Source organism: Lepisma saccharinum, chromosome 14 (genome assembly GCF_977018435.1).
Source record: "Lepisma saccharinum chromosome 14, izLepSacc3.1, whole genome shotgun sequence".
NCBI classification, from domain to species: Eukaryota; Metazoa; Arthropoda; class Insecta; order Zygentoma; family Lepismatidae; genus Lepisma; species Lepisma saccharinum.
In genome coordinates, this window is record NC_139242.1 from 47,012,958 (window position 1) to 47,033,707 (window position 20,750).

Consider the following 20,750-nt stretch of genomic DNA (forward strand, 5'->3'; position numbering starts at 1 on the left):
TCGTCTATCTTTCGTAATTGCAGGACACATCGAACAGAGGGCAGCACAAGCGTATGTATTTCTAATCCAACGCTGGGTGTTGGAAAGCGAGCGAGGTGAGAGGCATGAGCACAAGTCCTGGTAAAGAATATAGAGGTAATCGGCAGCTGTGAAGTCGATAAAACCGAATGCGTGGCAAGGTCGGAGCATGTGGATTCTCATATACTAACAATATGAACGGACCAACTGTTGTGTATAGGCTTCGCCCAGTTTTCAAGCTAGCAGAAGATATTGAGCTTCCAAAATGCATGTATAGGATGAAAAACATTCAAGGATCTTTCTCCAATTGTACTTACGAAGAGTTCGCAACTTGCTACAGGAGTCAACAAACAGAAGATTCAACTAATCAGGTTAACCTTTAATGTTTTTCTGAAGAGGAAATGTATTTCTATGAATAGAATTCTCAACAAGAAACCCACCCACAACTGTTGTAGCGATGATTCAACAGAAGGCATTCAGGTTACACGCGATTTAATTGTTCATTCCGCTCCTTTTATTGTTTATTTACGTCACCTAGCTCTTCCGATTGACATAAGTAAAACACGGGGATTTGCAGACATTATTTACCTATTTAGAGGTAGGTTTTCCTGGTAATTTTTTTTTTATGTAGGACAATCGTACATGGCTGCGGCTTCCAACACCTTGCCAGATTAAGATTTTCTGCTCTGTTCTCCACTTACGTAATAGTTTAGAACTTGTGTGAGCATATTGCACTTAACAATCATCATATTCATTATGTTAGGAAGCTAGTTTACTTCATTTGGAAAATTTCTAACTTTTTCAATTACTTTTCAACAAGCGATATTTAAGAGTGAAGGGGAAGTAATTAGTAGTTTATTTCTTTACACATGAGAAAAAAAATCTTTGTTGTTAGTATGTATATAAACGTGATTTTTCAAGTCTATGGACTGTGGTACATGGAACACTTACGTAGCTACACTCTATTTCAGTTTGTTTACGATTATAAACTAAATATATTGATTTGGTATTTTAATATGTTTTGCACTATTTCTACCAAAGGTTTGAAATGTGAACCTACACTTTTTATGCAGTTGTCTTAGATTTTGGAGGTATCACCACAAGATCAAACTACCTTTTCTTTGGTCAATAGTATGGCTACTGGAGTCAGGTCAGGGATGAAAACTTTACTTATCTAATTCGGTAAGAATTGACAATATAGAGAGTCTCCAATTTTGTTAATTTTCGGTATACTAACTAATTGTGGCCTCCTAATCACGAATCTGTTGTAAAAAACTGGCAGTCACGTCTGGAAATTGTACATTTTGATGAAACATCGTTAGCCCGAAAAACCATCCACGGGTAGCCCCACAAACCATCCACAGGTAGCCCAACGAATCATTCACTCGAGGTTAGGTTAGGTTCCATTAGCACTCATTTCACCCCTAAATTCATTGAAAAAGATAGGGTTCGTACTAGAATTGAACGTCATAAATCATTTTCTTGTTAAACAAGGGTGTGGTTGGAACAATGACAGGAGCTTACATTTTCATTCGTAAAATTACGCATATACAGCTATATATATATATATAAAAAATCAATCGGCTTTTTTCAAATTTCCAGATGTGACCCCTGGTTTTTTACAACAGATTCGTGATTAGGAGGCCTCAATTAGTTAGTATACCGAAAATTAACAAAATTGGAGGCTTTCTCTATATTGTCAATTTGCTCTTCTAATTCTTCCCCATCCACTATCTGTTTTTACCTTTATATATTGAAGGTGCCAGAATTAATGAACTGGGGGTATAGTGGGATATTTTCTGGGCGAGGTTGCATTTAGTATGCATCTAAATAGCATGCAAAAGTGCATATTTGGTCCATAACAAGATATTATATACATACAATATTTCTTGTTTGCTGGGGGGGGGGGGGGCAGACTGATTGCCCCATCTCGCCCTGTCACTTTTCTTCCTTACCTTGTATGAAATATAGTAATGTCGTCTTGCTCTCTGACTTGTTTGGGTAACAGTTCGTTATATCGGAGACACATTTCTTCATTTTTACAGAAGAAACTACTTATGGAAATGAGTTTCTCTAAGGTTTCGAACATTTGTCGACATATTTTCTTTCATCATAGAATCTATTTCACCTGGAAATCATGTATTTTTCAAGAGAAATATCTCGCCGACGCACAAGTGCCATTGCTTTCGCTACATGAACCAAATGCTGCATAAGTTTGATGACGTCACCCCCTATCAGTGTTTCAAACCCCCTTTTGTTTTTAAATATGCTTGCCTAACCTAACCTTATTGGAAATGGTTCGTGGTGCTACCCGTGCATAATGTACAATTTGCACACGTGACGAACATGATAGTAGGTATTTTTCGGTGAAGAAGGTTGGAAACACTGCATACCTACAACATTAGTCAACCTGTGCCTGCCATATTGTGTTACGTCAGCGAAAAAAGGAATAACAAAAACTACTCTCTATGTGAAAAATTGTGTTTGTTTTCGTGTGTAAAGCATAATGGCACCTTGAACTATGTTCCGCAATACACAATTGGTAAGTACGAACCAGGCAAAACACAAAATATCCGATTTTAATGTTTCTCCGATATAACGAACTGTTAACGTTGTTTGTAATATTTCTTTTTCTTCAATTGGATAACATTCAAATCTGGTGCATATCTTTAACCAAGTGTTTGGAAGTGACAGTAACGGCTAAGGCAATTGCAAGGAATAAAGGTATCTACTTTTTTTGTACATTTCAAAAGTAATTAACAAACTTATGGTTTGCTAAAAAGAAATAATTTATATGAAATTTTAAACCTTATACTATACATGTGTGTGTTATAAGTGAATGTTTTGCGTCACATTATTTTTCAAGAGTTTACTTTCTATTATCTTACCGATATATTTTTCATATTTAAACACATTAGATTTATTATAATTTAATTAAAATGAGTGTTAATTTTAGATTGTCACCAGCAAAGAAAAGAACAACCTGCCTGCAATCCATACATGAAACATGTTCAATGAATTACATACAGTGTAGCATAAAGTAACTTCCCAAAGACTGCTTTAAAACATTGTGCTGCAGTATTGCAATTTTGTATTAGGAACTTAATTCCTGGATAGGGTCAGAAATGATCTCGGGATTGGGTTTTGTGTGTGTGTCAGCTATAAAGGATTGCAGAAACCAGTGGGAACATTTTGTAGAAAATTAAGAAGATTAAGGCGCTCCTGTAATAGACACATCCTGTTCCCTTTTAAAGATCATGAGAAAATTGTGGTTTCTCAATTTGTACCCCAGAAAGTATACAGCCCAAAGACTGCTTCCTTGCCAGAATGGTTAGCTATGATGCCAGAGGTCTTTGGTTTGAATTGCAGCCAGTGCATGGGTGTTCTTTGTGGTGACCCTTCATCGTTCATCCTTATCTTCGTGATTAGCCAAAGAGGCAGAAAAGTGAAGTAAAATAAACAAAATAAATCTAACCAAAAAGTATACAGCTAGTATGCCTCTTATCCACATTCAAGTGTATGTAAAGCAGGATGACACCGAGGTTAGTCATCACCATGTCTAATCCTAGAGTAACATGATTAATTTATAAAAGAACATACCTTTTCTTCATTGGTAAGCATTATATTCATTAAAATTTCAATCTCTGCAAAACATTTCTAACTCGTTTATTCCGTGATTTTTAATATTCGTACTTACCGAATTCTGCATTGCGAAAGATCGTTTTACATGGAGTTTTGCTTTTTAAACTAAAATAATTTCTATTTTTGACATGTCGAATAATTATTCTTTGTGGTTTTTTCGCTTCCGTAACACGCACAGGTTGACTAGCATTATCGATCATCAGTGGGTATGCAGTGTTTCCAACCTTCTTCACCGAAAGATACCTAGTACGACAAATTATGCACAGATAGCCCCTAAAACCATTCAATAGCCCCATGAACCATGCACGGCAAGGTTAGGTTAGGTAGGGCAAACATAGTTAAAATTGTTCGTACTGAAAAATGATGCACATTCATGTACATTCTGGAACGTTTACAGAGTTACAAAACTGCATGGTTGGAAACACTGACTGAGGGTCATCAAACGCATTGAACATCTGATTCACGTAATGGAGGCAAGAGATTTTGTGCTTCGGAGAAACATTAATGTCGAAAAATACATGATTTACCTGCCGAATAAATTGAACGAAGGGAGAAAATAATTCCACGACCTTTCTAAAGTCTACAGAAGCTCAGTTCCGTAAGTACTTTGTCCTGTAAAATTGAAGAAATACTTTTCCCGGAGATTGAAATTTTACAGCTTCTCCAGTTATTGGTTCACTTCTGCAGTGACAATGTAAGTTTCCAATCACACTCCTGTTGATTATTTTTGTCAGAACTAAATTAATTACTTACTTTGATGTTAATTGTTAACACACTACAATAATTTGTAGGGTTTTTTCTTTGTGTGCTATCTTAAACAATTTTTTTTAAATATAATATCAGTATAATATGCCTGAGATATGGTAGTTATGGCTCTTTATAAAAAAACAGCATAAAAAGAAAACTTGTAATAATCTTATTTTGTTAATTTGTAAAAGTTGCATTGCCTACAACTGAGATTGCCTTTTACAGTTGGTAACGGAAAAGAACTTTTTGGATTCCAAGGGATTGCCGTACCCTTGGTCTGAAGCTCTCAGGCAAGCTATTCTCTGCTACGAAAGGAAGGTACGCGTAGTTTTCTATTGTGCATTCCTATACTCTCAACTGCTATGTTTTGTTTTGGATAATACTTCGAGTAATAATTGTCCATAATGTCTTAATAGATATTTATATTATTTTTAATAGCTTTGCCTTCCTTAGCAGGTGTTTATTTTGTGCATAAATTTCGATTTTTGTTCTTTTCTAAAGGGCTTTGCTTAGAGGAAGAGGAACGTTACATGTTCTACGCAGGTTTCCTTATGCTATGTTTTTTTGTGTACATTGGACATTTAAGTCTATTAATTGGTCTTTTGCTTTGAAAACTCTCTGCTTATCTTAGTCTGTGTTATTGTTGATGTGCAGTGAAGATAAGCCTAAATGCTAATTGAAAAATAGACATGTTAAAATAGAACAGTCTTAAAACAAAAACTCTTTTTCATCATGACATTCCAAGCAAATACAAAATATACAGTGTACAAAGGTTGGTAATTTGACTGTATTATTTTTTTTTTAAAAATATAATCATCTGGTTTCCAGGCACTGACGGGGCTGATTGTCAGATGTTTGCTGTCCCTTTGTATCTGCACTTTTTGACTCTTCATTTGTTTGGGGGGGGGGGGGGGGTTGTTTCGTCAAGGCTGTAAGGTTATGGGAGATGCTATGGTTTAAAATGAAGCACTGGTTTGGTGTCTGCACCATTTGCACTATGTTCTACAGTGAGGTACATGGTCAATGAGCATTCAAAGCAGCAGCCAGGCATTTGTTGAATCTTCTGAATTTGAACACCACTAATCTTGTATGCAGTGTGTACTTGGTTGAAAACAATTTCCTTGTACCAGCCCGACGCTGCACTAAACCTGGTGTCAAGAAGTGCTGCAAACTAGACAGGGCTATTTTATAACTTGACGGCAGTGGTTTTTGGTCTAATTAGCAGAGATGATGGGGCATCCTCTCCTATTAATATGAGTAATCTACTGAGTTTAGTCAAAATTGTTTTCATAAATGCTACAATCTTTCTAATCTTCGTTTATAACAAACAATTTATACACAATTCTGGTGAAATTTCTTAACATTGCACATGTTCCTTTCATCAGATCTGTTTCAAAAACCAGCAATCTATACATACATGAAAGAAGAAATGCATCTTAAAACTATAAACATGGAATATATCAGTGTGTCTTGGGTTAGGTGCAGGATATCACAAATGAATCGATAGGCTATCCTAAGGAAATTAAAACAGAATAAGTGTTTTTAGCGCATTTCTCTGCACATTTCTTTTTAGTTCAGATATAAGAGTATCCTTTGCACAAGCAATTGTTTAATTGGATGTCTTTCTTTAGTCCCCTGAGGGGTTTTATTTTTTAACTTATTTTTTCTTTCACAAATTACATCTGGAGTGACATCTTTCTTTTGTTTCCTCAATTATTTTTAGCAAAGCCCTATGCGTGAAGGTGCCAAGGGGAAAGAAAACCATTAATGCAGGTACTTGGAGTTTAAATTTTTGTTTGCTAAGCTTACTTGCTTGGCATTGCAGATGATCATAATTATTGTAGTTATTTACAAATAATCCTGGTTAAATGATTGTGATAATTTTATGGACTCAGTTCAGTATTCCATAAGTAGCCTGTAACTTGTTACTACCTGTAATTTGTGTTTACTCTCGGCATATTTTTGAACTTCAACTAATCTGACAAATGTTTCGTTATTGAGAATATTTGTTGCTTTCTTTTTATGTTATTTAATTTACTATACCAATACCAACATATTTCCTGGGTACCTTATTATGAAATAATGATTAAAAGTTGTTTTTTAGAAAAGTTGGTGCTTATTGATGTACGGTAAAGTTTAAAAATAATTTTTAAAATTCATTGAATATATTTTCTACAGTGTCTTAGTGGTTCAGTGATGGTTGCAATAATATTTTATTATTGTCTACTTTATTGTTTTAATTAGCTTTACAATATTACATAAATTTCTCGGCACTCCTCCTCCCCATTTCCTTTCAACAACAGGATGAAAGAAGTGGTTAACTTTTGAAGTTTTTCAATAATACTCTTCAAAATTACCAAAGGGCTCAATATAATCAATAGATCATGTAACTGTGTAGATTACATGAAAATATGGGCTTCTCACTCACCTGCAAAAGTCCAGGAATTAACCTGTGAATGGTTAAACATGGATTGTCCATACATTTAATAAATAATTCAATCAAAACCTGGAAAAGTTGGGGGAAATCAAATGTTTTGTGTACTTGAATGGATTTTGAATTATAAATAAATTGCTTTTTTTCTTGGAACACTTTCCTCGATATGTATTCTACTTAAAAATGTTTTTATTTTGAACAATACTGAGTAAACTTGATTCTCATGAATAGCAAGTTAAATTTATCACTTAACACCTTCAATAAACTTGAGGAAAATATGTTTTGCTACAATGAGTGGGAGCTCTGAAATACCATATGTTACTTTGGATTATAGTCTATAGCACATAGAACACTCGTTAATCAGTACTGTTTAACTATATGTGAAACTGAGGCTTGTTAAAAACTGATTGCACATGATTGATACTAATTTCATACTCAAGAATAAGTTATTTTGTTGCAACTTGAAAGACTTTGTCTCTTACAGTCGATTAACCCAGAAGTAGCAGCCCTGGAGAACAGGCAAGAGGCTATCCTAGAGCAGCTGGCACGGCTGAAGCGGCAGATAGAGGGACTTAGGGAAGAACTAAGAATGCCTTTGGCTCCGTCGAACGAAGATGTGTGTAAGAAGGCCGTAGAGTCTGTTCAAGATTCATCCGTATTTCAGGTAAGCATATTCTTGTGTGTGGATGTTTTGCAATCACAATAACCCAATTGTTCGATCCTCTGTCTAAATATTGTTACGGTTACTTGCAAAAGGTAAATTTTGTAAAATTTCAACAGTAGGCATAGTTGGAGTCTTGGGTTTTTTGGTACATTTTGGATAGCTAATGTGTGCCTCGGATCGGTTTTGTTGTAGATAGAGTAACCATGTTTTTAGAAAATCCCTTATGATTTGATATTGATTTTATATCCTTAGGAAAACACAATATCTAAATTGGGGCAGTGTACAAATTAGTGGGAATATATGTTTTACCAGTTGAGTTCTGTGATAATTATATACCAATCATATATTAGTTTCAACCAAAAAGTACATTAATATTTTTCTTGAAAATTCACCCATATGAGAACCAGAACTCCAAAAATGCAGTTTTCGGTTTTTCTTAACATCTTCTTTCAAGGATTCCATTTTTGAGTCAGATCAACACATCTCCACTTCTAATCCCTAGCAGTAAAATGGAGTCATGTATCTTCAATTGAATCATTCACCCAAGTTCTTATGTGAAAAATTTGAAATTTTATGTCACAATTTTATCGGTATCCACAAATTTTATATTTGTTGTCCGTCTAGTACAAATATAAATCATTTAAAATTCTAGTTTGGTCTTAGGAGTTTACTGTCACTATAGTTTTAAGATTAGAACCATAGAGAAATTATAAACAATACTAAAAATAGTACAAAATTAGTTTAAAAAGCTACTTACGTAAGTGAGTATGCAATTGTTTAAGAACGACGTTACAGGGTACAACTGCCCCCTTCATCAGGTTCACAATTCTTTCTAAGCACTAAAACATAATGCCGCATTGTAAAGTGTAATATTAGGATTAGGTAGAGGGTTGTGTTAAAAACACTTAAAAACTGTCCCTGACATATTACAATTTAAAAAACCTCATTATTTAAAAGACCCATTAAATCCGAAAACATCTGCATCCATTAAGATCCCATAGAAACGGGAACTCGTACAAAAGAATAAAAACACGCACGATGGCATAGCTGGCACTGGTGAAACAACTTCCATCGGAGAAGAGGTGAATGCTATTTCCCCTCCATCTACATCACAACTCACGTTCTACACCAGCAGCTCTGACGACTTCCGGAGTAACATGGAATCCAATGTTAGGTTTTTTTTCCATTGCTTTGTCCCACTTTTTGAAAAGCCTCACCCAACCCTCTTCCAAATTACCATCATCCCGATTAAGTTTTACATTTCTCCCCATGCAAATATTTGTAGCCTCGTAAACATTTCTATTCAATTTATTCCCTTCTTTTCTGATAACCTCCCTCTTGATAGTTTTATGCCCACTCCTGATTATATGCTCTGATAGCCCTGTTTTGGGGGACCCCTTCTCTAATGTCATAATCATGTTCGCCCCATCTTACATGCATCCTTCTACTCATCTGACCTATATACTCTTTTCCACATTCGCATATAATTCTGTATACACCTTTAAATTCCTCGAGGTTTTCTTTCCCTTTATCCCCCCTTTTATACTCTGTAAAAATGTATTAGTATTGTTTATATTATATAGTGAGTAATACACACCCAGCCACAATATGTCATAGAGAAATTGCATGCCACATTGAAAATATATACTTCCAGTTGTTAACAAAATATCTGTTTTTTTATCCATTCTTTTCCTTGTTTTCTTTTTCTGCAGAATTCCTTCCATGATATGGTGATAAATGCAAATCCACAATATCCTCCATTCTCACTTCTTGCTCTGAAGAGCTTATGGGGAGCGAAGATAAAATTTAGAATATCCACACATGTGCATTCAACTATCAAGGAGGTTCCAGATATTGTCAATCAGTTCATTGGCGACGATATGAGTTCATCAGGAGACAGATATTCAGCCAATGTTGTTGTAACATTGGTATGGAAAGATGGTATGTACTTTTTCTTGTGTGTGTGTGTGTGTATTAGTATTTACGATATGTGCAACAAATTCTTGTATGTGTGTGTATTAGTATTTACGATATGTGCAACAAATAAATCTGAGCTGAAACCAATAGTGCCATATCGGTATCATGCGACATTTAATCAGCGATAATATGTCAATAGTTTTTCCAGAGTCCTAGTATCCGAGCCTGTTGAATGCTGTATGACACTTTCACATGATCTAAATATCGTGGAAGTTATGCAGAAGTGATTTTCACCAATATTGTGTAAAAGGATAACAATTTTCAAATTACATGAAAACTTTGTAAATTTGCATGGGTAAGTCAGTAAGTAGGTCACAAATGTTTATTAAAAGAATTCTATGTGAGATACTGACTTAAAAACAATTTTTAATTTTCAACATAATCTCCACCAACATTAATACACTTATCCCATTACTTTATCAGTCCACCAAAACATCCTGCATAAAAGTTTTTTGGCTGCGGTCTCATCTCGTGTGCAACATCTTCATCTCAAGCCATATGAGGCATTGTCGTTTGCTGCTAAGTTGTGACTGCAGGCTAAACCATGAGAACACCTTATTGCAGTTGCTATGCTGTCTATCATCACTTGCCTGTCTGGTCAAATCATTTCCTCCACCTGCGGCACTGTTTATTCTGTCACATTCTGATCAGGACAGCCAAGTTGGTCTTCATTAACATTTGACCATCCTTGCGAGCAGTGGCGGCAATTGGGTTCCAAAACTAAAGACAGTATATTTTTTACCTTTGTAGATAAGGTTTAGCATAGTGCTGGGGCAAAAGTGGCGAAAATGGGGGGGGGGGGCATTTACCCTCCCTCGCTGCCACTGCTTGCGAGAATTTTTCAACCTAGTTGTGCACTGCTTTATGCGACAAACACTTCTTACCATAAAGAAGAAATATTTCCTTATGAGTAACCTTTGCAGAAATTCCTTTTCCCATACAAAAATGCACACCACCACGCTTCTCTTCTAATGTACACTCATCGAGCACAGTCGCTATTTTTATTCTGAGTGGCAGATGCAGATCAAGATGTATTGTTCTGCTACCTAATGGTACCTTTAGAAACTATTCACTACAATTTTCAGCTATCCCACATCATTTTGTGACCTATCTACTGACTTCCCCTCATATATTGGATAATATGAAGTATGCTTTAATTTGAAATTATTTTCATTCCACACCCGTTAAGATAGGATTTTTTTTTATGTATTTTGGTATGGGTAAGATAGGATTTTTTTATGTATTTTGGTATGGGTAATTCGGAATACGTATAAATTTTAATTGAAAGTTGTTTACAAGCCCCTTCAGCAAAACTGGTTTCACTTAATTCGAAGTTAACACCTGCAGAAGCCAAGAACAAAAGATTGAACTTGGAGAGAGCTTGGAACTTGAAATTTTGAACATCCTGCACTTAACTACACCCCCAATGATGAAATTTGCATGAGTTTTATTCGCGAAGTAATGCGAAATGTGTGCTTTTCCACGAAATGAATGCTTTTTGCGAAATAACCGTGAAATATCATCAAATTAAGTCGAAAACTCGCAAAAACCAGCAATCGAGATTGTGCGCGCAAACTGTCGATTTGTAACAAAACGTTTGCCTAAAGTTTCCTACCACTTGCAGCTGAAGAACGTTTTATCTTCGATCACATCAGGAAGATGCTGCAAATTGGGATTTCCCATGAACATAATCTCAGTTCGAAAGCTTCTCTCCCTGTCAGGCTGCATTCCTTTCTTCCCCCGAATATGTACTCAACTTCCAGTTTCATTGAACTTGCTAGCTGTAGCAGCAATAAGATTAGTCTGTTCCCGCACATCAAGGGAAACAATGGTGTGATTTTCAACATGTGTTTATGTATGTGCAGTAGTGATTATTTTATTTGTTGGACAGCAAGGATATCTTTTAAATACATACAATGAATAAATCACTTGAGATATGCAATTTAGAAATGAAGTGATTTTGTGTTCATGTTTTCTTTTCGGTTGGAGTACTTGTATATGTGTAAAGTATATAAAAATGAAGTAGTTTATCAATTTATTGCTCTTTTGTATGTTGTTTCCTGTCATAATGAAAAAGTGTGTGCCAATTTTTTTCCACCGCTGGTATATACCGCTGATCTAACATTTTATTTACCGCTCTCCTCAGTTTTTATTTACCATAAATTTGTCTCCCTACCCATAGGTCAACCTTTCGGGATTGAGCATCTCTTGATCTTGTAGCTAATAACTTTCATTCAAAACTTGTTCGTTTACCTATTTATCACTTCACAAGAAAGGAGTAATATTACAGATAATCTAAACTTACTAACAAAGATTTTCAGTTAACTTAAGGGTAAAAATGATGTGGCGTCTAAAATTAATCTGCCAATCCCTGATGACAAGCGAGTTCTTAAAAGAAATGGGAGGGCCTCCCCAAAGATGTACTTGTAATCAAGGCATCTTGGTTTTGATACCTGGTGGAGGCACGTAAGTGGTTCAGATCCCACTTTAAAATGCAGGCCCAGCCTTTCAGTGCATAAGAGGACTTAAAAACAAATTCAATAGGAAATTGGGAGGGGGGGGGGTGAGAGTGCCTGACAAGCAAACCAGGAATATCTGGAGAATTAAACTGTTGAAGAAACTTGATTCTCATGAACAAGTGCAGTTGAAGATGTAAAAATTTGTAATTAGACTTTTAGAACACCACAAAAAGATTGAAATTTTTTAAAAAAAATTGGCCTGCAAAAGTAAGAATTTTGGTATGTTCAAATAGGGGAGGGGTGGGAGGTGACCATGATTTGGATTGCTTTCATTATGATCAGTTTTGAGAACTTGCTGTTAAATGTGTATGCCAGAGTTACCAAGATAACTAGACTAATGTTGTTGACACACAATCATATTTTGAAGATCCAGTCTTTCCTTTTTTAAACTAATCCATGTACAGGGTCAGGCAGAAACAATGTACCAGTTTATTATAGTTCCTACAGTAACACTACATAGGGAATGTAAAGGACGAGAGTGGTAATTGATAAAGAACATAATGCCATTTTATGACACAATAATTATTTTTTGAAAATCACTTTCACCAGCATTTCAGGTGGAATTGCCTTGACCTCTTCACTGATGCGACGCTTCAGAATCTCTAAGTTGGGGACACGTGATGCAAACACTCGGCTCTTGAGGTACCCCCACAGAAAGAAATCGCAAGCACTCAGATCTGGGGATTTCGCTGGCCACGGTATGTCCCCAAAACGTGAGATGATTCTGCCCGCGAACACCGTACGTAACGTTGTCATCGTGTCTCCAGCGGTATGCGCAGTTGCACCATCTTGCTGGAAATAAACTGATGACAAATCAACACCCTGTCTCTGTAATTCAGGAATCAGGAAAGTCCAATAATCCTGGAAGCCGAAACACCACACCAAACTGTGACCTTTTCACTATGGAATGGTTTTTCGTGGAGTTCCTGTGGATTCACATTACTCCAGTATCGCATGTTTTGTTTGTTGACATGGCCTGTCAGTTCAAAGTGTGCCTCATCCGACATAATCAGGTTGGGAAGAATTTCCCTATTCTCGTCCAATAGGTCGATTAGGTCTGTACTTAATTGTTTCCGGGAGGCATAGTCACGCTCGGATAACTTATGGGTCACCTGTATTTTGTACGGATGATAACTTAAATCGCTGTGGAGAATGCGGCGCACACTTCTGTCTGACAAGTGTAAAACTGCAGCATGTTTGTTTACTGAATGCCTAGGACTCCTGTCAATAGCATTCCGTACCCTCTCAATGTTTTCTGGTGTCCGCACTGTCCTCGGCTTTCCCGGTGGCTTCTTATTCGTGGCATTTGCAGCAGCTCGAAACTGATCAACCCTCCTCCGAATTGTGTGCCGTTCTGGCACTCTTCCATGTCTCCCAATGTTGAATTGCTGTGGAAACGTCCGCTGCGTAGCTACCACACTGTCACCACTTTTGAAATACGCTTCAATCACAAAAGCACGATGCATCTTGGTCTAACGCTCCATTGTAGCTAAAATGGCATCCTTCCTGCTAAACTCTACCCTGCTCGGTTTTATGCTCACTGCGGGGCCGTACTGGCTACCAACCGTTGAAAGTGGTAGATCGTTTCTGCCGGACCCTTTATACAATTTATATGTGAACTCTAGACTTCTAAAGTACTATTGACTTCTGCATTCAAAGGACAAAATTTATAGTGCAGTGCAGAAAACTGTACATTTCTTGAAAACATTTTGTAGAAATTCTAAATGCTAGGATTTAGAAATTGCATATTCAGTTAAAAATAGTACTTTGTGCTCCTATTGCCTGAGGTTTTCAAAAAAATGTTAATACTGGAAACAATGGATTAATTGCTATGATACGGATGAGTGATGATTGCATGGAATTGATGAAGAAACATTCACAAAGAACACCTTGCCCTGGCTGGAATTGTTAAGCCTGGGAACTTCAGTGGCACGATTCGAAGTGTACCACTTAACATGCTCAGACCCCAAGCTCATGCAGGTTCTGTTGATGCAAACAAGGAGTTTGTGACATGTCTTGTGTAAGAAGGAATGTGCCATTTTTAATATTAAGTATTGAATTGAAAAATGTATTTTTTAGCATAAGGAGTAAGACAGGATCTTGTGTCAAACTAAGTTAAAATTATGTTACCAGAAGACTTAATGTATCCTTTAATGATGTAAATAGGTTTCATTGCTAAATTGTAGCTTAGTGTTCGATATTTTTCAGTATAGTGTTCAATATTTTTCAGTATAAATTTGTAACTTCCAATTTGTACATCCTTGCTTAATTCACGTAATGTCAACTATTACATATTACAGTTCAGTAACATATTCTAGTGATTTTAAGAAATAAAATTCTAATGTATGACCTTGCATGGAAGTCTTTAATGAATGCATTTTAGAAAATATTTTTCTCTTGTTTGCTTTGCAGTGAGTTCGTATCCAGAGCTGATTTTGTCTCCCATTAAACACACTGCCATTAAAGGAGAAGTTAATATTCTGAGATATTTGCTTCGTCTGGTTCCTTCACAGCACCTCTGCGATGCCCAGGACGCCGTCAAAAGTACAGAGGTTGATGCGATCCTAGACAATTGTCACAGGTTGATTTCCTCCAAGACTGTCAAAGAGCAGCAGGCATTTGTCAGGAAACTTAACGGAAAGCTCGGAAAATCATCTTGGCTGATGGGGGATGGTCCGAGCATAGCAGATGTCGCTGCGTGGTCTTTGTTACAGCAGCCATATTATCGCCAGGAGTATCCAAACAATGTTCAGAAGTGGTTTCAGCGGTGCTCAAGCCAATTCGGTAAGGATTCAACACCTCAGAACCATACTTTAAGGGTCGAAAATATGTCATGTGGTCAAAAACAAAATTCCGTCAGCAAGGAAGTAGAAGTTTTGAAGCAACCTAAGGGCAAAAATGATTTGTTTAGACTATTGCATGATCTAGATATCGAATTTACCAATCACACACATCCTGAAGTATTCACTGTTGAGGCAATGATGAAACATGTTCACCATTTACCTGGGCTGCACACAAAGAATCTGTAATATAATTAAGCCTTGTTTTTTCCATATTAAAACCAATACGTTGCTGACCAAGGCAGTTTATTAAGATAAAACACTTAACACATAACGTTTCGACCCTGTATCAGGGTCTTCCTCAGACGAAGAACTAAACTAAAATGATGAAAAATACTAAATACAGAAAGATTACATACACATAGCAGGGTCACAAGCCACACAACAACAAATCAAGGTGACAGTCCTTATCTATGAAGATTTCTCCAAAGGAATTAAACATCTCACCTCCTGACAGTTGTTGACTAATGGGTCTACTACACTGACAGGTGATTGGCAGGTCAAGATTAGCACCTGCTTACCACTCCCCCACCCCTCCTGCCTTTTTGGTTATGGATGAATGCCTCCTCCTCTGGTCTTCTTCTTTTCTCTTCTTTCTTCCTTCTTCATACTTCTTTTTTCTTCATTCCTTTTCTTCATCCTTTCAACTTTCTCTAACACACTCTTCCATTCCTTGTTTATCTTGAGTCCTCCATTCCAATTCATGATGTCTTCTCCTTTCTTTTCTATTTCTTTGGCCTCCTTCCATTTTCTCACTAGTTCTCTCTTCTCTTTTCCTATTCGCCTAGCCGAATCCCATTCAACTTCATGTCCTGTTTCTCTAGTGTGTTTGAATATGGCATTCCTGTCTCTCTTCAATCTCACATCATCCATGTGTTGCTTTAACCTGTCTTTAAGTCTCTTCTTCGTTTCCCCGATATATACACTTTCACATCCTCTGCACTTCACCTCGTAGATAACCCCTTCCTCTTCTTCCTCTCTCTTTTCTTCCTTCTTCTTGCTGGCTATACTTAAAATAGTGCGTCCTCCCTTCCTGTAAGTTCTTATACCCACTTTCCTCAGCACTTTGCATATCTTCTCTGTGGCATCGCCCATACTTCTTATACCAAACCATCTCTCTTTTTCTTTTTCTTCCTTCTCTTCCAGTCCTCTCTCTTTTATCTCTTTCCTTCTTCTGTTGATGTTGTGTCTGTCTTTCTTTTCATAGCCATTCTCTTCTAGTTGTTCCCACAGGCTATTAATCTTGGTTTCTTCTTCCCCTTTCTCTGTGCAAGGAGGGGGTTTAGAAAGCTCACAAAGGAGGCAGGAAGACTGCCCTGTTTAAAAGGCTTTCCCAAAATACATAAAGAAGAGATAAAGTTGAGACCAGTGATGAATTGCAGGGACAATATTTTGGAACCATTGGAGAAGAAGTTAAAAAAGGTAATTGAAGTGTTAGTGAGAGAACAAGAAAGCAGAGCCGTGAAAAACAGTGAGCAAGTGGTGGACCTTATAAAAGGTCTGAAGGAGTCTGGGGATAAAATCATAATGTTTAGCCTAGACGTGAGAAGCATGTTCCCGAGCATCAAAAGGGGACACGTAGTGGATATAGTGAGGAAGAAAGGGGGGGAAAGCATTATAGGAGAATGGGATAGTGAGAGAGTGGTACAAGCGCTGGAAACCATTTGGGACAATGGCTACAGCAGAGTGGGGAGTAAAATCATCAAGATTAGTGAAGGTCTGAATATAGGCTCTTGCTTGAGCCCTGTGCTGGCGGAATTAGTTATGAATGAATGGGAGAAGGAAGTGATAGTGAAAGGAGGAGATAAGTTAAGTCTGTTTTGTAGATATGTGGATGATTGTTTTGGGATATGGAAGGGAACAAAAAGGCAGCTGAGTAAACTTGTTAAAGATGTAGAAGATGAGAAAGCAGGGATATTCCTTGAGCTCGAAACGGAACAGGAAGGAACATTAAATTTCTTGGATATTGAGATGAAAAAGAAGAGAGGAATGGGGATTGTGGCTACATGGTATCAAAAGAAGTGTTCGGCAGGAGTGTTCTGCCACAAAAGAAGTGATGTGGGTGATGGAACTAAACGTAATTTTATAAGGAACATGGAAGACCGAATAAAGAAGATATGCACAGAGAAAGGGGAAGAAGAAACCAAGATTAATAGCCTGTGGGAACAACTAGAAGAGAATGGCTATGAAAAGAAAGACAGACACAACATCAACAGAAGAAGGAAAGAGATAAAAGAGAGAGGACTGGAAGAGAAGGAAGAAAAAGAAAAAGAGAGATGGTTTGGTATAAGAAGTATGGGCGATGCCACAGAGAAGATATGCAAAGTGCTGAGGAAAGTGGGTATAAGAACTTACAGGAAGGGAGGACGCACTATTTTAAGTATAGCCAGCAAGAAGAAGGAAGAAAAGAGAGAGGAAGAAGAGGAAGGGGTTATCTACGAGGTGAAGTGCAGAGGATGTGAAAGTGTATATATCGGGGAAACGAAGAAGAGACTTAAAGACAGGTTAAAGCAACACATGGATGATGTGAGATTGAAGAGAGACAGGAATGCCATATTCAAACACACTAGAGAAACAGGACATGAAGTTGAATGGGATTCGGCTAGGCGAATAGGAAAAGAGAAGAGAGAACTAGTGAGAAAATGGAAGGAGGCCAAAGAAATAGAAAAGAAAGGAGAAGACATCATGAATTGGAATGGAGGACTCAAGATAAACAAGGAATGGAAGAGTGTGTTAGAGAAAGTTGAAAGGATGAAGAAAAGGAATGAAGAAAAAAGAAGTATGAAGAAGGAAGAAAGAAGAGAAAAGAAGAAGACCAGAGGAGGAGGCATTCATCCATAACCAAAAAGGCAGGAGGGGTGGGGGAGTGGTAAGCAGGTGCTAATCTTGACCTGCCAATCACCTGTCAGTGTAGTAGACCCATTAGTCAACAACTGTCAGGAGGTGAGATGTTTAATTCCTTTGGAGAAATCTTCATAGATAAGGACTGTCACCTTGATTTGTTGTTGTGTGGCTTGTGACCCTGCTATGTGTATGTAATCTTTCTGTATTTAGTATTTTTCATCATTTTAGTTTAGTTCTTCGTCTGAGGAAGACCCTGATACAGGGTCGAAACGTTACGTGTTAAGTGTTTTATCTTAATAAACTGCCTTGGTCAGCAACGTATTGGTTTTAATAAAGAATCTGTTTCTGAAAGACAGGAAGAAATCTCTATACCTTCTTTCAGCACTTCATGATAGGGAGATTAAGCTAAGTGAAGTGGCTAAAAAGATAGGAGCAAGGGATTTAAGATTTGAAGATGAATCTGTTATGTTTAATGTACTTGGTGTGAAACAAGGTTGTGTAACTCCTTTGGCACTTATCAACGATCATGATAAGCTTGTAACTTTTGTATGTGATTCTGAACTACTTACTAACAGTGAGAAGTATGTTTACTGTCATCCGCTTGTCAATTGTGCGACTGTAGGCATTAAAACTCATGATCTGAAGAAGTTTACACAATATACTGGTCAAAAAGTAATAGAAATAACATTTTAATAATGAGTGTGTGTGTGGTCATGTTTGACATGCGTTGAAAGTTCAATAATAAAATACATAACCAATCACTTGTATTATATCAACTTGCAGGATTAACCATTTTTAAAACTTGATATAGATTAATAAAAAATTGTGGAAAATTGAATAATTCCAGAGGAAAATGTTTTGTGGCATATGGTAGTTCCTTTATAAAACTAGATTTGCTAATAAAAAATAAAAGGTTGCATAGAATTAAGAGTTCTTGCTTGAAAAAGTACTGCAGTGAGTGCTGAAGTTGGAAGAACGTGTAACCTACTTGTTTACTTGTATTTTTAAATGACAGGTAGATTCTGTTTATTGATAGAAAGTTCCTCAAGCTCTCCAATGGAACCATAAGCCCAAGTAGATTAACTTGCCTTTTATGTTCAGGGTTTAAATTGCTTTCCAAAGCCAAAAAGTTAACTTAGGTTACATCGGTTGTACTGTTTAAAAATTAGTCTTTGTCACTGACATTGCTTGATGATATCAAAGCCAATATTGTGATAAGTAGTTGCCAATTTATACTCTGATGAAACTTTCTTTTTAGGCACTAAAGTTGCAAATGTTTGACCCCTGTGAAGTGGTGTGATGGAAGAAGATACTGTGCATTTCAAACAAGAGACTGGGATTGATTGTTAACTTTGATACAGTTTGTAAAACTAATTTATTGGAATGTTGCAAATAAAAGTTACTTACAGTATATCAGTCTGCGTATGATCTGTTTTAATTTTAACTTGCCCGAGAACAAAATTCCGTGACCTATCAGTAAAATGAATAAATATACTGTGTCGCTTTCTTGTTCCACAAATCAATTTCAACAATGTGAAACTTTCATTGGGGATTTTCAAGTGTAGTTTTATCATGACACAACTAGTAGAACAATAGTATACATTTTTCTTAAATAATTAAGACAGTAAAGACAGTCTAATAAATAATATTTTTATTTTCTAGTTTTTGTGTATGAAATATTATCAATATCAGTTGCATAGAAGTCATTATTTTTGTTAAAGGTGAAGAAATTAAGAATAATTTTATGTTTTTGTCTTGTGTACCTTTTTCCATTATCATATCACCATCGATTCATTGTTACTCCCCATTGCTGCTCTTCATTGTAATCTATTTCTCACAAGTTCTAGTATCTCTAGTTAAGATAATATCCTACTAATGGATTAGTACTAAGTGATAATTTGATAATCGATAATTTTCTGAAAAGGCCTGTAGTTTTGTGAAATACTGAAATTCCTTTCTGGAACAGCTCTTTTTTTTGGGGGGGGGGGTAACTGACAAGTAAATTTCATTGAGCAACGTACGGTAAATCGCATACATTCCATTGTCATTGTTTTCTGGATTTTTGGTCCCGAACCTGCCTCTTCCATTCAAGAAGTTTCCAAAACTATCATAATGCACATTCAATATTTGAAATTGGATCTGGTGCTTGCAATAGATCCGAGATTATTAATTTTTAGCTTACCTTAGAAACCCCATTGTGAAATATTCACAGAACTGAACTGACTTTTGATGTTGACTTCTGTAGCTGTAATGGATGTACTACAAATCCTCTGTACTTTTTTAAACACTTTATTTATATATTTAATTTTTGTGTGTTTGCCGCATCTAATTTAAAATTTATAAATACGGAGAAACTAGTACTCACTTTTATCCGCGAAGCTGTTTTTTCTTCTTTTTCGATTAATTTCAGTGGCCACTGCCACCATCCTCGTTGGAACTTGCTGCGCTGTTGCTTGGCTAGCCAAGCAACAGCGCAGCAAGTTCCAACGAGGATGGTGGCAGTGGCCACTGAAATTAATCGAAAAAGAAGAAAAAACAGCTTCGCGGATAAAAGTGAGTACTAGTTTCTCCGTATTTATATACTACCGCGTCTCTCTTTTCCCAATCATGAATTAAAATTTATTTTAACCAAATTATTGCAATATAGTAATTTGTGTGCATAGAGAGGTAACAAACATGTGCAACTGAACGTGAATTTTTACAAGGGTCGAGCTGATACAGATGTCGATATATCGATATTGGAAAGTATCGGTTAAATTTATTTACTGATACCGGCAGATTCTTTTTCAGCATTTTGGCCTGGGCATGGGTGTTCTTTATGAGTCTCTCTTCATCTGTTTCATCATAACATCTGTCTCCTAATTTTCACAATTAGCCAAAAGTAGCAAGAAAGCAAAGTAATATAAATCAGTCAATTTTCTAGCATTTTGATCATTCACAGGGTCTGTAAAAATGCCATTCAAACGCTTTTTCCAGTCTATTTATCCTGAAAGATATTCAAAATTTCTGTGATTTTGCACCAATATTTTGTGTATAAAACTATATTTGGTGTGGAATACTCACTC

The 20,750-nt window shown here is 36.5% G+C and overlaps 1 protein-coding gene across 2 annotated transcripts; it reads left to right on the forward strand.

Annotated features, from left to right (window-relative positions):
- Positions 1-49: 49 nt before the first annotated feature.
- Positions 50-19,094, forward strand: AIMP2 (aaRS-interacting multifunctional protein 2). 2 transcript variants are annotated; one of them, XM_083135532.1, is made up of 6 exons: positions 50-389; positions 4,633-4,725; positions 7,326-7,505; positions 9,218-9,446; positions 14,414-14,785; positions 18,944-19,094. In XM_083135532.1, the coding sequence occupies exons 1-6, from the start codon at positions 168-170 to the stop codon at positions 18,964-18,966; spliced, it is 1,119 nt and encodes a 372-aa protein (XP_082991658.1). In that variant the 5' UTR covers positions 50-167; the 3' UTR covers positions 18,967-19,094. The 2 variants fall into 2 exon arrangements, with proteins under 2 accessions (XP_082991658.1, XP_082991659.1); XM_083135533.1 differs by lacking the exon at positions 4,633-4,725 and having other exon boundaries at positions 51-389.
- The last annotated feature ends 1,656 nt before the right edge of the window (positions 19,095-20,750 follow it).

Coding starts and splice junctions, on each gene's coding strand:
- AIMP2 (XM_083135532.1), top strand. CDS start 168: ATGCGTGGCAAGGTCGGAGCATGTGGATTCTCATATACTAACAATATG. Junction 7,506..9,217: donor AAGATTCATCCGTATTTCAG/GTAAGCATATTC, acceptor CTTTTTCTGCAG/AATTCCTTCCATGATATGGT. Junction 9,447..14,413: donor AACATTGGTATGGAAAGATG/GTATGTACTTTT, acceptor TTTGCTTTGCAG/TGAGTTCGTATCCAGAGCTG.